The sequence below is a fragment of the Oppia nitens genome, unplaced genomic scaffold (assembly GCF_028296485.1).
Source record: "Oppia nitens isolate AA-2021 unplaced genomic scaffold, nextdenovo-longstitch-racon4-pilon3 scaffold3_pilon_pilon_pilon, whole genome shotgun sequence".
Taxonomy (NCBI): Eukaryota; Metazoa; Arthropoda; class Arachnida; order Sarcoptiformes; family Oppiidae; genus Oppia; species Oppia nitens.
Window position 1 is genome coordinate 7,623,425 of NW_026533221.1, and position 20,401 is coordinate 7,643,825.

The following is a 20,401-nucleotide window of genomic DNA, read 5'->3' on the forward strand; positions in this document are numbered from 1 at the left end:
TAACATTTTTGTCCAAACAAAATTATATTACTTATTATTGTAAATGTCTTAAAAATTATGTAATAATATTTCATAGTTTTCTAATAAATATATATATTTTAGATATTTTGTAAATATATTTATAAATATGTTCAATCATTGAACTGTAAACCATAAATACATTTTCATGATTTTTAATAAAACACCGGTTATATGATAAAAATGTTGAAATGTTGTACACATCCAGTTCATAGAGTACTCACTTGACTGGCATTTCATGTGATATATCTATCAGTTTGTTAAGCAATGTCATTATCAATACATTTTGTTTAGCTTTATATAATTATTACATAATGTAAATAAAACTTATTTCTACAACTAAAAACTGTAGAATAATAATTGATTAATAAAATTAACTAATTTATTAAAATACAATATTAATCAAAATATTTAAATTTAATTTATTTACACAAAACATGTAAAATAAAATGTGTTAAGAATTAAACGTAATTAATAAAATTTATATTAAACAAACATTATGAACAAATAATACAGTATTATTAAATATAAAAAAAACTTTTTTAATTTGAATACTCTATTTTTCTATAAAATTGTGGGTCATTTAGAAATAAAAAAACGTTAAAAATAATAAAAATTTATTAATTATTAATATAATCATAAAAATTACAAATGAATATAATATAATTTTTAATTATTTTAAAATCAATAAATTTTATTAATCAAAATACAGTAGATAGATAAAGTAAATTATACGGTAATATATCCATATAGTAATAATAATAATAATGGTAGTATATAGTATATACTAATATATAGAAAAGTATTAAAAATAATCAAAACAAAATATTGTAATTAAATTATAATTTTAAAACAAAACAAAAATATATAGCAATTACGGAATTATAGAAAAATTTTGAATGTAATTAAATTTTAAAAACTTGAAATAATTCGTTTAATATCATATCTATTAGCCATCAAAAGCCTTGAATTTAAAGGTTTGCGCTCTAAGTAGTGAAAGAAAACATAAATTAGTTGTTAAGTCATAAAAGATAATAAAAATCAAACAAACAAACAAACCTTGACTTTCTTTATGGCTAATCTTATTTTTTCTCCAAACTCTGGATGAACTTTCTCGAAGTTACTGATAGTCCGTTCCTGAATAAACGGTTGAGCGCTAACCAAATGACCGCCAATATTGTTGGCCAGACGTTCGCGTTCATCAGCGGTCAACACTTTAGTCCAGAAATCGGTCACCTGTTCGAAGTTATCGTCATTGGATGAATCAAAGCGATCGATATCTCCGGTAACGTTAGTGTCACGACTTTCCTTGTATTTAGGATTGCATTTACTGGTCATAAATGAATTTGGCCAGTAGTTCGGTAGATTGCCCTGATTGTCGTCATAACAATACGGTCCATCCCTTTCAGTTGGATGCATCACTGGACACTTAGGTCGGTTCACTGGCATCTGGTTATAGTTAGCACCCAATCTGTTGTGATATAAAAACAATTGTTAAAATATTGATAATTTTATAGTTATTAATAACCAAATTACCGGTGTCTATGAGTGTCGGCATAAGAAAACAGTCTTCCCTGAAGCATCTTATCGGGTGATGCCTCGATACCTGGGATCAAATTTGACGGTTCAAATGCCATCTGTTCCACTTCGGCAAAGTAATTGCTAGGATTCCTGTTAAGTACCATTTTTCCGACTTCAATCAATGGGAAGTCCTTATGGGGCCATACCTTTATTCGGGAATCAGTTTATCATTATATAAAATAAACACAAATGTTTGCTTTAATACTTTAGTCAAATCAAACGGATTGAATCGCCAAGTCTTTGCCTGTTCATAGGTCATCACTTGTATTTTCAATGTCCAGGTCGGGTAGTTCTTGTTTTCAATCGCGTTATATAAATCACGAATTGAATAATCCGGATCATCACCTAAATGTAAAATTATCGGTTAATCAAATAAGACAACATTACAATCAATTTTTATCCAACCAGATAATTGTGCGGCTTTTGTTGTGTCCAAATTTTTGATGCCCTGATCCACCCGCCAGTGAAACTTTGTATAGACAGCTTCTTCTTTGTTATTAACCAATTTGAAAGTATGCGATCCATAGCCATTCATATGTCTATATCCATCAGGTATTCCTCGGTCTGAAAAGAGAAACGAAACCTGATGTGTAGTCTCGGGTCGAAGTGATATAAAATCCCAAAACATATCGGGATCCTTAAGATGTGTTTGTGGATTGCGTTTCTGTGTGTGAATAAATGAGGGAAACAGTATTGGGTCCCTAATAAAGAATATCGGAGTATTATTGCCCACTAAATCCCAGTTCCCTTCTTCAGTATAAATCTTGACAGCAAATCCTCGGGGATCACGAGCTGTATCAGCTGAACCCGATTCGCCGCCAACTGTCGAGAATCGAATGGCCAAAGGAGTCTTTTTACCGACGGTGTCAAACACTTTGGCCTTACAGTACTTTGTAATATCGGGTTTAGTGACCTCAAAATAACCGAAAGCACCGGCACCTTTGGCGTGAACCACACGCTCGGGAATACGCTCTCTATCAAAACTGGCCAACTCTTCAATATATTGTACATCTTGAAGTAAAACTGGTCCGCGCGGACCAATAGTCAATGTGTTTGTCTTATCGCCGATAGGACAACCAAATTTGGTCGTCACGTTATCCTATAATATACATAAATTTAATTTACACTTTTATAATTGTAAACTTTTTTAAATTTCAATATTTAAAAACTTAATTAAATGCAAAATTCGTTTATTTTATTAGTGAAAAGAATTTTTTTGGTGTAAATATGCGATAAAATATAATTTCGGTCAAAATAGTTAAATAAAAAGTAAAGAGTTTCACGTTTTGAAAAGTCTAGACATAAATCGTCTCTCAATGTTAAATGTAATGTCAAATATTGAATACATTGACTCCTATTAAGAATTTATATTGAATATTGCAAACAAAGACCATATAATATGATTATATGTATTATAGATATATTGATTTTTAATACAAAAATTATATTTTACATTAAATAAAAGCGATTTAAAAGTTTTAATTAATAATGATTTTACAGTACTTTATAAATAAATAGTTTAATCTAATTGCAAAATACATCAAATTGTGTAAAAATATTCAGTAAATAATTTCATTTCATCTAAAAATTTAAAAATACTAAATATACATAAAATTACAATCTCATAAATATTTTTGTATAGACAGATTTTAAATGTTTTTATCTTATTTTTATAAAATAAAATTACTAATATATATATATATATAAATTGCTTGCTTATAAAATATCTAATAAATTTAAAACCAAATAAATAATAAAATAAATAAAAACATATATATAAATTTTTTATTAAATTATTATTTAAGAGAAATCATAATAAAAATATGTCAAACCTTGAATTTAGTCATATTAAATGCAAATATATTAAACTTAAATATTAGTGATAGCAAAATAAAACTAATTTTATAAATGATTAAATACCTGTATTTTCTATTCATAAATACTATACAATAATAAAAGCAAAGAAACCTTATTTTTCTGTTATCATTCAATTTACAAATCATTTTAATTTTGAATTAAGTGTCTGACCTTATCTTGAGTTTTCAATTTTAAAACTCATTGAATATCTTTATATTCCTGAATAACAATAATAATTCAATTATTCAATCCGTTTCTCTAATCTATTTGTAAATGCTTTCTATCATTCAAAGTGTTTTTGTCTCGAATTTTTCAATTATTTTTTATTTTAAAATTTCGTCTTAAGATTCGGTCATCGCATCAAAAATTAGAATAGGATTGTCTGAATAGTTTAAAAAGTATTTATAATATTAAGGAACATGTGATCAAAATGATCGACAAATTAAAAAATTGTGTTATTTTTTATTTAAAAAATTCTGTTATATTTGGATTAGTAATTGAATTATTATTGTTATTCAGGAATATAAAGATATTCAATGAATTTGAAAATTGAAAATCAAGATAAGGTCAGACATTAGTATTACAGTCAGACAGTGTATTAGACTAATATAAAGTATATATTTTACAAATAAATAAAATATTTTATTGACATTTTAATAAATTATATAAAAATTTAAAATTATTTAACTAAATATTTATTAAGCAAAATAGTTTAAAATAAATAACAATAATAATAATTAATATTGAGTCGTTAGTATAATCCTTGGACTAAAATATTTACAATTTATAATACTGTATATCATAATTATATCGCTAATTATTATTTAAACTGAAATAGGAAATCAAAAATCAGAATAACAATAATTTTCAATAAATATACTGTATATCTATTAACATATTTAAAATTATTTTATTTCATAATAAATGTTATAAATATAATAAACATGTAACTAATAATCTTAAATGTGTCAATAATTTTACAATAATATCATATTTTTAATTAAAAAATGTTAGACAATGTGTTAATTTAAAATAACTAAGCATCCGTACTCATAACATATTAAATCAATATTTTTTATAATTTTTAACTAAAAAATATTAAATTGTCCATGTACTATAATATTAATAACACATATTTGAATAAAAAAAAGTAATAACACTTTATATCCTATATTAAATTATTTATTATAGTGCAAAAAAAGTATTTGAAATACTGTTGAATAGATACTAAAAATTTATCCATTATAAAATTTTAGCAAAGTTGGTATGAAATGTTGTTAAATAATAATAATCATGCTATTATAACACATTTTTTTAAATTCATTATTTTGAAATTATTAATAATATATAATTATAATAAAATATTTACATTCAATAAAATACAATTGTTTTTTAGTCATTTTTAATTTAAATATTTATTTAAAGCCTTGACTTAAATCTTAAAAATGCTGTATATATTAAATCATTATATTGTACTTTAATTTTTATTATTATTATCGATTTTCCGATATTAAATAAGTAGTTTTCTTTAAATTTAGTTTAATATAAACTAAATTACATTATTATATAAACTAATTGTGAATAATTTAAAATATAGTAAGCAAAAATTGATATATAATTAATATATTGATAAAATAAAGGAAATGTAATTTCTATAACTTTTTAAGTGTAAAACTTTCCGGTCATAATATGAATTATTTGTAATATTGAATTGTTTTTACAACTTTACTATTATAATTCAATTATTATTTTTAATATATGATTTGTTTTTAATGTTTAAGGAAATCCTAACTTTTAATAATTTAAATGAATGTCAAAATATGTAAAGTCATTAAACTATAGGATATTATTTAATAATTATTTTACAATTTATAATAACAAAATAATTGATATGCATTTGTACTGAATAGAGAAAAATAAATTTCAAAAATAAAGATAACGTCTATTATTTAATATTATATAACTGATTACAAGTGTATATTGATTTGATGACACATTTGTCAATAGATTCAATATTAATAAAATATAATAAAACTTATGATTTAATAATATATAAAACATTATAAATAATACATTAAAATAACAGTAAATAACAGTATTTACAAACTTTACAAATATCTAACTAAACAACAAGTTATAAAAATACAAATAGTTTTGTTTACAATGTAATAAAACAATTAGTGTTAGTTAATTGAAATTATGATTGAAATTATAAACTTTAAATAATATATTATGATATAAGAGAAATAATAAATTTTGTGACTAAAAAATGTCAATTTTTTCGCTCAAACTTTTACTCACCAAAACTTTTGTTGGATTGTCTTTAAAGTCTTTCAACTGATCCGTTGCTTTATCTCTATTTGAAGCCATTGTTTGCAGTTTTATATTCAATGTTTTCGACTACTATTTTAAAGTCAAACAAAATAATTATAAATAAGTTTTTGGCGAGACTTGAAATATCGAGTCAAACAAGTTTTGCAAATGAAAAAAATAATTAAATGTCTGTACAATCAAAACATAATGAGTTTGACTTATAAAGTGTCTCTAATGTATACCATTGCGCATGTGATCAATGCATTGGCATAGTTAACAACTTTTCAAATCTAATACTTTTAATCATTTTTTTTGTTATTTTAACTCATTTTTCATTTTATTATTCATTAATTGTATGCATTTTTTGTGTTATAATAATCAAAGCTTATATCTCCATTGATTGTTTCTATCGATAGATGCCATAAATATATCATAGCTTTCAAATTTAGTGAAATGTATATATTTTTTTGTTACAACATTTTTGTCTATAAATATTATTAAATTGACTTTTCATCTCAATTTTATAAATGACATTATTTTTTAATACTGTATATAATTTTTAAAGAATATTTTATTATTTAGATCTATAATACGATATAATATATTGAATCTTATTATATATTTTATATGCATATAAATTACATTCACATTATATTTATTCAAAAATAAAACAATATTTAAAAACTGATGTTTCATTTTATGCCATTTCATAACATATTATTATTTAATAATATTCTGATTGAGACATACTTTGAAAAATATGGTTCTCATAGGATTCCATTGATTTGAATGTTAACTATCTCTTTAAATAAATATAATATCAAATAATAATAAAATAATTTTTTGTTAAAAAACTAAATGATGTGAAATAAGATAAGGGTTAGTAGTATTTGGGATTTAATAAAATAGACATATACTGTACAGTAGATAATAAAATGTATATAAGTTTATGCAATAAATTTAGCTAATATTATAGTTACATAAGTTAGATGTGATATTTGTCAGACAACTAAGGGATCGGACAGGAAAGGCATTTAAATTTATACAAAAAGATAGACATTTTATAACTGATATAATATACAGGCTTTTCATTATACAGTTTTCACTGTGTGTGTGTGTGTACTGTAGGTAGTGTTGGTAATTTTACGCAATTCAGTTTTTGATTGCCGCAATTGGGAAAAATTGCGTAAAATTGCGCGCATGAGGGATTGTATAAAAATTAACTTTGGCAACGTTAAAAAATTGTTTAATTAAATTGATCAAGATTCTTTACTTATTTTTAAAAATTTCTAACACGTTAGTTTTTAATATTATTGTTTAAATAATTAAATTGTTATAAATTTAGTTAATTTATGTTTTTATACATATTGTTTTACCATTTAAACCTTCTTAATTAAAAAAAAATTATTGATGGCGCTATATTACAATTGCGATTTTCGCAATCGAGCTTTTTTGCAATAATTGTCGAACAATGCAATCGGTACATCACTAACTATATGTAAATTGTACTGTACTGTACCGCTGCTGGTAATAAAAAAATAATTTTTAATATCAAGTTATTTATCAATATTAAAGCATATAAAGTGACTTATAGTATATTTAATTAGTAATACAATAGTAAATAATATATTTGTTTTATTAGTTTAACAATAAAAGTAATATTACAGTATTTATAGTATAGTAACTATACTATAGTTGATAGTTAACACATTAAAAGGTATTATACTGTATAACTAAACATTCAATTTTATAAAAGAGAAAAACAGGATTTGATATTACAATTTCAAAAAAGTTTATAATATTTTAAATATTAAAGTATAATATTATTATTCTTAATAATAGTTTTGTCAAAGATATAAAAATAATATATTTATATTACTAAAAAATTAACATTAATGTGATTTACAACAAAATACATTTTTATGGTTAATTTTTTAGACAATATTGTAAATGACTAAAACTAAATTCAAAATGTGTTGAAAATTTTACTATACTTTACTCTACATTAGTATATAAAATTTTACTTGAATTTAAGGTTGAAAATATTAATTGAAATTATAATTTATAACGTAATATAAATTTAATATAAATAATTTTAAATTAGGGACCGTCTAATCATTAGATACCGCCTGATTTATATCATACATAAATTAATGAATATTTAATTTCAATTAACTGACAACTTTTGGTTTTAATTTTACATATATATAGTCAATAATTATTAAAGAGTTTATTTTTAGTTTGTTTTTGAATTACTTAAACTATAGTAGATTTTTAAAACAAACAAAATTAAAATATACAAACTATATGTAAAATTGATTGATTAGACACGTGTTCAGCATTTTTCTAAAAATTGAATACTTTTCGAACAAAAAATAAAATAAAAATTGCAAAACTTTGATGTGATGTAAAATAATATATTTATATTATTAACTTAAGTATAATTATGTGTATTTTTATTACTTATTATTTAATTTATTATTAAATATAAATTTATTTCTGATATTATTAAGTCAAATATAAATTATAGTCAAATTAATAGATATCAAGATAACAAGATATTTAATATTTCTATATATATTTTTTTTAAATATATATAAAATTTGAAATAAATTTAATTTATTTCATATTTTTATATTTATATTCTGCTGACAATCTATTTATTTAAAATATACATGTATAAAAATAAAAGTAAATTATAATAAAAAGATTATTTTGAAAATTTAAAGTTAATGTTGAAAACATTTTCTATATTAAAATAGTCTATATTTTCATATATTTTACAACTCTTTAGTTGACTATACATAGCATAGTTTATTAAATATAAATTTTTGACAAACTTACTTTTTAAAAAAATGTTGACATTTTAATAAAAATTTATTGAAAATATAAATATTAAAAGTTTTTTTTATACATTTTTCATTTTAAGCAAACATTTGATTTGAGTTTGAATTTAAGTCAAAGAAAATAGCAAAAACCTGATTGTAATACATAAGTAGATATTTTTCATTCATAGCCTTATTTATGTACATTTCTTATACAACTTTCAAATATCGGTTTATGTTTTTTATATAAAATTTTTATTTTTGTACATTTAATTATTATTATTTTAAAAATATTAATTAAATTTTTTATTTGATATAAATTATTTGTAAATTTTATTTTATTGTATTTTTTATAAGTTTATAGTTTATGATATCTTCAATAGAATACATTCAATATTTAATTTGTGTTATCTATCGATCAATATTTTTATTCGATATAAATAAAACTGATTTAATAAATAAAAAAATAAAAACATTGTATATATTTTTAAATTGTTGTCTCTGTTTTCTATCAAATGATATCATTTCAATTGTGGTTAACCATTGCTGGCGACTGATAATGATTTAAAATTACAAAATATAACACAAATTGTAAGACTTTTCCGCAAAAAATATTTGTGAGCTTTGAAACAAAGTATCAAATTTTATTAGTTTAAAACAATGTCACTAATGTTATGTTTTTTTGTCTCCTTTTAACTAATTTAAAAAATAATGTTAAAAAATATTTTTAGTTTTCATTTATTTTTTCTAACAACTATATTCTAATACATATAATTTTAATAAAAATATACAACATTGAAATTATATATTTTTAATTCTAGTTTTAGTTAAATAATATTACATTTATAAATAAAAGACAAATATATTTTTATAAATATAAGTTTATATTAGTTATCATTTTATCATATCAACTGTTATATTCACAAATACATAAGTATGATATAATATTTTATACTTAGTGTATGAAATACATTTTTAAAAATAATTGTTATCATGTAATATATTTATAAATAGTTTTACAGTATATAATATGGACACATCATTGTAGATAGATATTTTTAACAAATTATTTTTTAATCAATTATAAACTCGATTTTTACATATTAAAAAGTCACACAAGCATTATATTATTAATATAAATGTATAGAATAAGTTATTTAAATAACAAATAATATAGCATAAATTTGCAATATATGATAAAACATATGAAATTAATAAATAACTTTTACATATAGTATCAAATTAAGTATATATTATATATACCGGTATATTAGTTTAGAACATAGAATATTCATAAACCAAATAATTAAAGTTAAAATAAAATATATTAGTAATATCGAAAATCTTAAATAACTTATTAAATTATTTATTATATTCAATATGCATTTGTTATTCATATGTTACTAATTAATTTGACCATAAAATTACATATTAAATTTATATCTCTGATTAATATCTAATTTATGTTTATGAATATATAGTATAACAATTATGATTTTAAAAAATTAAGAAATAGTCACATAAATAAATACAATACATATAATAGAAAACTAATACAATTTATATGATTAATAAACTGGGAATTCATAAAATAACAAATATATTGTATTTTAGAAATTCAGTTACAGAAGTCATGTAATGTAACTGTAAGTACTATCAAATAATAATTGTTAATAGATTTGAATAATCTATATATGAAGTGATGTCTGACTGACACTTAAGAAGTTATTTTGTGGTGAAGAGAGTGAAGTACCAAATGAAGAGAAAGTATACGTTGATGTGATTCTTGAGTTGCGAACCATTGAATTTGAATTAGACATTGAGGTCGACATACGTTTGTTTTTATGTTGAGCCGATGTCCGGCTTTTTCGGCAAACTTTAAAGCAAATTCGGTCAAACACTCGAAACATTCGGCGCCGAAACTTAGTCGACATAAAGCCGTATACAATAGGATTAAGACATGAGTGAACAAATGGTGACAAATAAAAAATTATTCGCAACATATATGTCAGGTTATTAAACATCATAAGAGAGAGACAACATTTGATAATAATCTCCATCACTAGTCGTGGTCCCCAACATATCAGGAATAAGAGTACCACTAAAATCAACATTTTGATCACCTAAAGCATTAAATTATCAATTATTACATAAATTTAATTATTTCAATCAATAAATAATATAAGTACTGTGTATGAACACTAAGTTTGCGAACTTTTTATCAAATTTGCAACTAAATTGTAAACATTATTATTTTTTGTTGTGAAAATAAACTCAATATGTTTAGTGAGTTGAATACTAAATAAAATAAAATTCAATAAAATTAACATTTATCAAAAAACAAATATAAAGAGTTACAATGCATAGTAAAATGTTAAATAATTGCTAACATTTTCTTTTTTTCTAATAATATCGTAAACATTATTATTACAGTATTAACTAAAGTCAGCAACTTTGTGAAAATAATATTATACTTCAGTGAATTACTGTTTATTATTATTATTATTACTGTATTATTTGAATTAATATAAAATTTTAGTACAGTTACAGTAAAGTCACTTGAAGGCTCAAACTTTAATCTCATTAATAAATATTTAATTGTATAAATATAGTATTTAATAGACTATAACTATAAACTATAATTTATATTTGATGTCATATATGGTTACATAAATAAATTGAAAAAGACATACCTGTTGTCGGGCTCTCTTAACATCTCTATTATCATTGGTATGACTTCTCAATATATATCTGGTGGGCGACTGATATATAGGAGTGATCTGTTCATGACTTATACTCGCTCTCGACTCACTTCTTGTAATTTCTAATGATTGACAGCTTTGTTGTCCTACAGTACTATAAAAATAACAATAATTGTTATATTTTAACTCAAATGAGTTATGTATTAAGTTTCAAATATTACCGATTATGTGTTAACTCATCCATGGTTTTGGTGGAAATCCATAATTCAATGATAACCCATAGATAACATACAATCATTACAACTGATGGCAAAGCAAAGAGAGTAACAAATCGATAGATATTGACTGAGAAACCCTTCCAGTCGTATAATTCTTTACAAGAATACAATGTCACTGATGTCTGGTTATTGGCAAACGTTGTCTTCACTGTATTCTAACATTAGATACTATCATAAGTAAACTAATTTTCATAAATTTAATTTACTTTTATTAAAGTTACTTATAATTACGGAATATATATAAAATCAATTATATAATTACAGCTAAAACATATTAACTGAAAATAGTTGTACACAAAAAATACATTATTTACAGTTGTGTCTGCAAAATAAATGTTGTATTAATCAATATTTTCCTAAAGCTATCTATCAATTAATCTTTTGACACAATTTTATTCACATTTGATACAATGCCTGAACATCAATATTGCAGTCAATTTTAGTTAGAAAATACTATTTATGTAACAAAGCAACAGATATTTCTCAATTCAACACTTTATAAATCAACCGTATATTAAAAATCAATGGTTAACACTAAACAATTGATCCCAATTGGTGTTCAACAGTGCAACAGTGCTAATGTCTGTCAAATGACTGACTGACTATTTAGAGATTACATATACTGAAAGTATTAATAAAGATTATATATATAATCTTATAATTAATTATAACATAATTTACTAAATCTTATTTATATTAAAATATATATTAGTTATATTAGAATTATAAATTTGATTTATTGATATTTATATAATATGCTTTACTATAATACAGTATATTATAATAGTTACATACAAACAATATAAATTTATATTATATAAACCATATTATTGCTTAAAAACTTTTCAGACAATTATAATATTAATTAAATACTTTTTATCAAAAGTAATTTACGATAACAATTTAATGACTATGTACTACATATTGTATATAACTATGATATTTTATATAATGTAATTTACTTTTTCATTAACTTACATTAGCTTAGTATTTTTTCTAATTATATTTTTTATTGTTATATTATTGAGTAAAATCGTTAAAATTACAACATTACTTTAAATTAAAAACTTTTAAAGTGTTTACTGTATTAATCTTAAAATATTGACAAATATTATAATATTTGAATAATAATAATAATAATAATAATAATAATAATAATAATAATATCAATTTATATGATTATTAAAGTCAATAATAAAATTCTAAATCAAATTTCCATTTTTAGACATATACTTGAATTCAATAAGACGTTTGTCAATAAAATAGATTATTTTATATTCATAATTCAAATAAATAAAAATAATTAATTTTCTAAAAATATCTTAAATTACTTATATCTGATACTAAAAAATTAATTATTAAAATATAAATTCATATAAAAGATAACTTTATAATAAAAATTAAATCTTAAAATTATAGATAGTATCAAACCTTAGTGAATATGACTGGAGTGGCCAACAGTAATGATAGCATCCATACAATTACCATAATTTTCTTACAGTTAGACATTGTGCACAATGAACGCGAACGGATCGGGAATACAATTACAACATATCTGCAAATTTTAATTGTAATATAAATCATATCATTTTCTTAAGTCATCTAAAGTTATATTTAAATTTAAAATTCATTTAAGTTTTGATTTAAAATATATTTTATTCAATTAATATTAAATTCTTATACTTTTTGTTCATTTTCTATTTTTGTCTCATTTATTATATAAATAATAATTAAATGTATTTTCAACCAATATACTACTAAATATCATATTCAAAATATTTATATTTTTCAAAAAACTTTTTTATTTTTTTAAATATAAAAAATATAGTTTATATAAATTTATGTATATAAAAAATTGAATTAATATAATTAGAAGCTTAATCAAAAAACATTAATAGTAAAGATAAAAAAAATAATATTTTTTGTAATAAAAATAATGTAAATATCATGCAATATATTTATTTATTAATTATATCGCTTAATAGTGTCAGAAACGTGAGCTATATATCTGTAAACATTTATATGTAAAGACATTACTTTAATCTCTTAAGAAATAATGCACTAAAAGCTTTCAATTCTTTGCTTATAAATTATAAGTTATGAAACAATGTATAAAATATTATTTGATTTGATTTACTGATAAACATTGTTTTGTTTATAAATAAATAAATTTTTTTTGTATGAGTTCTAATAATAAACTTAAATTATTAAATATATCTTCAACCTATAAAGATTATTATAAAAATATAAAACAATAATAATCATTTAAGTTTGTTATTGAACCCAAAGGATAATTACTAAAACTCATTCAAATAAAATCGCAAACTATTATGTTTTCAACATTTAAATGAATTCAATTTATATCACTAAATCTTAATGTTCTAAATAATAGGACCATTAGAATAAAAATATTGTATAAAATATATTTTAGTAAATGTTTATAATATAAAAATTTATAGAAATTTACGAGTAGCATATTATTTTTAATTAAATTATATAGAAATTATATTAAAATAAATCTATTTTGCTAAGTGGCTAATATATAGTAACAGTGTATCAAAACTAGAAATTAAAAATTCAGTATGAAATAGTTATTAAAACTTATATTAAATAATATTAAAAAATGTCATTAATCGATATTTTAAATTTTAATAAAGAATTTATTATATTTTTTGTAAACATAAATAGTAATGTTTATATAAATTATATATAAATTTTATATCATAATAAACAATATTTACAAAAATTTGATGTTTCAAAAGTTATTTCATAATTAATAAATTTGCGAAAGCAGTAAATTTAAAACATTTACTACAACTATTAGAATACAATTTTTGTAATATTTCTAATATTATTCCTTAGTGTCTATAGTAAAGTCATTGTGGAGAAAATGTTTCTAAAAAATTTTCAGGTAATTTCTATAAACACAATGCATTATCGATTTGGTTAAGTCAATAAAGTTTGTTGGACAGTAAAGTTATAATTAGATTACATAGAAAAATGATAGAAATATTAGTAATAATATAATTAGTCTTATTATTTATAGTGCATTTTTATGTAAATCAAATTACATAATGTTGATTTTATAAATTTATTAGTATTAGTAGTAAATTTGAAATTAAGTTTACAAATACAATACATTTACAATTGTAACTTTATCTGAATTTAAAAATAAAATGCTAGTTAAATAAAAATTTATTTTAAATAAGCTGTATAAATTATAAATTGTATCAACTTATATTATAAATATTGATTATTAAATTTCAATTAAATTATATTATTAAAAATTATTCCAAATTTAATATGTTTTTGATAAAACATCGTTTTAAAATCTGTTTAAAAATAGTTTCAACACAATTAGAATAAAATATAAAGTTATGTAATTTACATTAAAATAAAAAATGGTTACAATCGGATGTTCAAAATGACATTTATCAATATAATACAATTAAATACATGATATACATTTTGTTTTTATAATATAATATTAATTTTATGTGAAATAATGTATATTTTATATTATAAATAGCAATAATGTTAATGCAATTATTATATTTGTAATTTCTAAGTTTATAAAATAATTATTAATAATTATTAAATAATTTTTTCATTTTTTTATTTATATAAATATATCTGTTATACTATAATTTGCTTTAATCTAATTGAATTCACTTTTTAATGTCATCCCTAAGCAAACGTTAATACAGTATTTTTCTATAATATCTTTTTTTAGATAAAGATTTAAATTTATTTATTTTTTTAGCTATTTTTGTAAATATCTTTTAAAAATTGGTTTTCAATTAATAATGCTTTAGAAAAAATTTTGAATTTTCAAAATTGAGTTTTAGCTAAAAATATTTGAAGAGTTTTTATTTTCAATAGGTATTAATTATAAAAAATATTTATTTTAAAAATTTTATAACAAGTATTGACACTATACTATTGTGAGATTATCACTTAAAATTTTAACAAATAATATAAGAATATTAAAGTTTATTCAGTTACTTAAAGAAATTAATATTTTATGTCATAATATTTTCTATTATATACTACTAAGTACTATAGTATACTAAGTTATAAGGTTATTGTAACATAAGTATCATAAACAACATTTTGTATCATAAAGTATATTCAATATTATAAATACATAATTTAGATATTCTGTTGAATAACTTTTTTAATCAATTAATAAAATTATATCAAAGTGTATAAAATATATTTACTTACAATTATTATAAAACATAGTTATAATTTAGGATTAGTTTATCATAGTTAGTGCAATACAGCTTTCAAGTCGTATACAGTAAAAATAGATACAATATTTATAATTAAAATATTTAATACATTATTATTTTATAATAATTAAAATTTAACGTAAATAATGATAACTAAGTCTAGAGATGTCTATTTGATTATAAACTTACTCTAAACCTATACTGTTTGCTGTAATGTTTAATATAAAATTGTACTATAATTATATATAAGAATAGTAGAAAATATAAAGTTTTTAAAAATAATAATTTAAAATATAAGATATAATGTATTACATAATGTAAATGCGTTGTTATAAATGGTAAGACAAACCTTTCAAAACTAACGGCAACTAAATTGAGTACCGAAGCAAAGGCGGACACACATTCAGCATATGCGGCTAACTTGCAAATGGTGCCCTCCCGGTCCCATTGAATGACAAAATAATGTGCCACATCCAGAGGCGCACATATAACCAATAGAAGCAAATCAGCGACCGCTAGACTTACCAAAAATATTGAGGTCACTGACCGATTGGCCCGATCTCCAGCCATAACACTGATGACAATGATATTTCCAGAGACGCCGACAATAAATGTAATGATATAAGTGATCAAAATTGGAAAGAAGTACGGATTGATATTCCACGGCTCCAACATTTCAGATGGACGTCCAAAATAGATGGACTCATTGCCGTCCAAATATGTCAAGTTGTCGGCACTTTTGTCACTGCAATTGACGTCCAAATTCATGTCACACACAATAATCTCATTCTCATATATTTCCATAGTTTTTCAATTATTTTCTACAGTTGAAAAACTAAATATAAAAATAATTCAATAAAATAATTTAAAGATAAATAACACCGTAAACATAAAATAATTTATATAAATAATTAAGTTATATTATATTAACTTACATCATATATTTTAATCAAAAATATTTATATATTACTATACAGTATTATGAAGTTTAATAAACAAAACATAATGTAGAAAACAAATCTGAAAGCAATAAATTTTGTTTTTAAATACAATATAACACAACATATTCTTTAATATAGTAGAATATAGCAAAACAAAAGTGCTTTATGTATATAAAGTATAGAATAAATATAGTATTTCAAACATTTACAGTACTTTCGGATGACATTTATATGCCGTTGGCTGTCATTATATAATATCGTTGTAACAACAGATACAGTATAGATCTAAATATATATGAATACAGTATAAATCTATATATATCTGCTTTATATAATAGATATAAAAGTAATGTAAATGTATATCATATCCAAAATAGTAAGAAAGTATTAGTCATAGAAATATCAATACATTTTATTTCATATATAATAATAGATCCATTTTCTCTGATGATTATAGTTTAACTTTTAGATGAATTTCTAAAAAAAAAACATTTTGCTCCAAAGATTTTACTATTTTTTCAAATTTACAAACATATCTATAATAATTTTCTCACAAAGTTTTTGACCATTTTTGTTATAATAAGTCATTGATTATTTAAAAAACAAAATATTAAAATTTTACTTTAACTCATATATTCATTGATAATAGTTAGGATATAAGACATTTACAAAATGAATTGTTTAGTATTTATTGAGTAATACACAGCAAATATAACAATAAATTTTGTTTCCATAATCACTAAATATATTTCTCTAAGAAATGGTAAATAAAAGTATCAAATAATGAATCGAAACAATTGATTACTCAATAACTTAGAGATTTATTTTATTATTTAAAAGACAGATAATATTGTGATTAACTTCTTAGTTCACATCTATTATAATCAGTTCAATCAAAATATATTTAATAACCTAAGAAATTATCAATGAATACAAGTAATGATTTATGTATAAAATAGTTTTAAATTCTAATAATTTTAAAAAATATTTTTATTATATAATAATCATTTATTAAAAATAAATAAACAATAGCATAAACGTTTATTTTATTCATAGAAAATATAAAAACCTACATTTTTAAAGAGAAAGTTAATACAATTATAAAGTATGTTATTAATAATAAAATACTAATTTAAAGACAGCTACAAATTATTATTTGTATAAATTTTCATTATTATCATAAATTAAAATAAATTATAAATTATATTTAAATAGACTTACCATTTTGTCATATAATAACATTATATACTGTACATATTTGCTATAATAAAAATTTCAAAACTATTGTACTTTTATTTTATAGTGTAATATATAATAAATTGTCGTCAAATACAGACATTTAACATAAGACTGTCAAAAATAAACCTTAAAAATCAATGAAACTATATTTTACATTATTTAAAGTGTAAATAAAATGTACAATAATTTATGAAAGTTAATATAATTGTCTTCAATTGTGAATGAATTATTTTTTACTAAAAAAATCTATTTTAGCGACATGAAACATTTTTAAAATAATTATAAACAAAAATAATGATAATAAAAAACATAAATTTTGGAGATACAAAATTTCCGGTTTTTATCTTAACAGTCTTATACAAGTAATATTTAATATATTAATATTGCCAATTATACGGTTATAAATTTATATTAATGTGTTAAATTCATTGATTTATGTGAAATTTATTGAATCAATTAAAAATATGTGTTAATAGTAATAAAAATTATAAATAAAAATAAACATCAAATTTATAATAATATACACATAAATTAGTTGTTAGTTTAATTCATGTTTTATTTATAAAGTTTATATTTTCTTGTTTTTAAAAATTTTAATTTTAATTAAAACTATTTTAGTATGTGTTTTTATGTTTTTAAAATTTATATAAATCTAATTATTTATTATAAATAAGTAAAAAAGTTAAAATAACGTTAAAACTCATCAAAAAATAACATAATTTTAATTAAAATATTAAACTAAAAAATTAAAAATTACCTATTTGTTGAAAAGAATAATCATATTACAATATAAATAGAAGTTTGAGATAGTTTAGGAAGTTAATAAAACAATAAATACTTATATTATAAAGTTTTTTTTATAATTTTTAAAATTTTATATAAAAAATTTGAAAATATTTTCAATTTTATAATTAATATAAATAAAACTTTAACGAAAATTGAGTTAAATAATTAGTATTCAGTCAGTATTTGTATAAAAAAACATTAAAAATCAAAAAATATATACCTATAACTATAAGTATTAAATATTATTTAAAAAATTAATTATTTTAAAATTTAAAAATTACTTAAATACTAAAAAACTCATTAATGCTTTTATCAACTATTTTATCTAAAATACACAATTATTTTATTTTTTGTTAAAATTTAAGTTTTTATTAAGTTTTTATTAATTTTTAATTTTTTTATATTTTTGGAAATTTTACTTATTTTCCTGGGAATTTATACGGGAACTTATGGGAATTTTCCTGAATTTACATGGGAATATTCGGGAATTTAAGGAAATATTAGGGAATTTTCTCTGGACTGGAAAATTTATATCAAAAAACTCATACTTATTTACTCATTTAATTTGTATAGTTTATATTTACAATTTAAATTTTTAAAGTTAGTTTTCAATGACTGGTTTAAATTATATGTAAATATTGTTATACATTACAGTAGTGTTACACTAATATTTACAGTATAAGATACAGTATATTATAATATAGTGTTTTATTTTTGCAAATTACTACCGTATATTATACTGTATTTTCTATACTTTATACAAATTGAGATATTTAAAATATTTTATAAACATATAATCACTTATTAAACTAATAATTATGTTGAAAATAAAGTATAATTTATTATATAAACAAAATCTTGTAATTGCTTAGCAATTATTATGAAAACTTCAGATAGGATTATATTATATTTTCATTTTTGCATCATATCATAGCATTATTACAAGATTTTATTATATTTTATAATTTTAATATAATATTGTATTTACTATTTAAATATACAGAAAACTACAATTACATTAATAATACTGTATTGTATGGTATTTTGATGTTTTATATCAACAAAACAATATTAAAATTTTACCACTCATTTGATTGTATCACATAAACACTACAATATTTGGTATAACATTATAGCAATAAAAACAAATATTAAATTTTTTAGTAAACGTCTTTTTTTAAAGATAATATGAGTTTAAATTGATAATAGAGTATATTATTGTAGTATTAAACGCATGACTTATATAAAATTTTTTATAAAAGTATTAAATATTTTTATTTAATTTTCTTATAAGATTAGTCAACAAATATAATATTATGTTTTTATATTTTTCAGTTACGATATTAGATTAACTATTGATTTTCATTTGATTTATATTGGTATAAACAACATATCAATATAATTACTTTAACATAAATTTTTTAATTGGGAAGTCGTTGGCAACATTGAAAATATTGATAGTTTTTATATTAATAGGATAGTCATTAATGGGACAGTTGGGTCAATTGGTTTAGACATTAATTAAGTCTTATGATTAGTGACCATCTCATCTCATAGAGTGACACGGCTTAAGTACTGTAGATGTTATTATTTGACATTATTACATAACACATTGTATCATATAAA

The 20,401-nt window shown here is 20.4% G+C and overlaps 2 protein-coding genes across 2 annotated transcripts; both read right to left on the reverse strand.

The window, feature by feature from the left end:
* Positions 1-790: 790 nt before the first annotated feature.
* On the reverse strand, positions 791-5,972 carry LOC128958417 (catalase-like). Its single transcript, XM_054304268.1, has 6 exons — positions 5,758-5,972; positions 2,005-2,698; positions 1,805-1,944; positions 1,555-1,745; positions 1,078-1,489; positions 791-1,004 (listed from the first exon to the last, which is right to left on the reverse strand). The coding sequence occupies exons 1-6, from the start codon at positions 5,824-5,826 to the stop codon at positions 990-992; spliced, it is 1,521 nt and encodes a 506-aa protein (XP_054160243.1). The 5' UTR covers positions 5,827-5,972; the 3' UTR covers positions 791-989.
* A 4,310-nt stretch (positions 5,973-10,282) lies between these two features.
* Positions 10,283-16,613, reverse strand: LOC128958077 (allatostatin-A receptor-like). The gene is made up of 5 exons (XM_054303893.1): positions 16,159-16,613; positions 13,006-13,129; positions 11,518-11,729; positions 11,288-11,450; positions 10,283-10,717 (listed from the first exon to the last, which is right to left on the reverse strand). Exons 1-5 carry the CDS (start codon positions 16,611-16,613, stop codon positions 10,283-10,285), a joined length of 1,389 nt encoding a protein of 462 aa, XP_054159868.1.
* Positions 16,614-20,401: the final 3,788 nt, after the last annotated feature.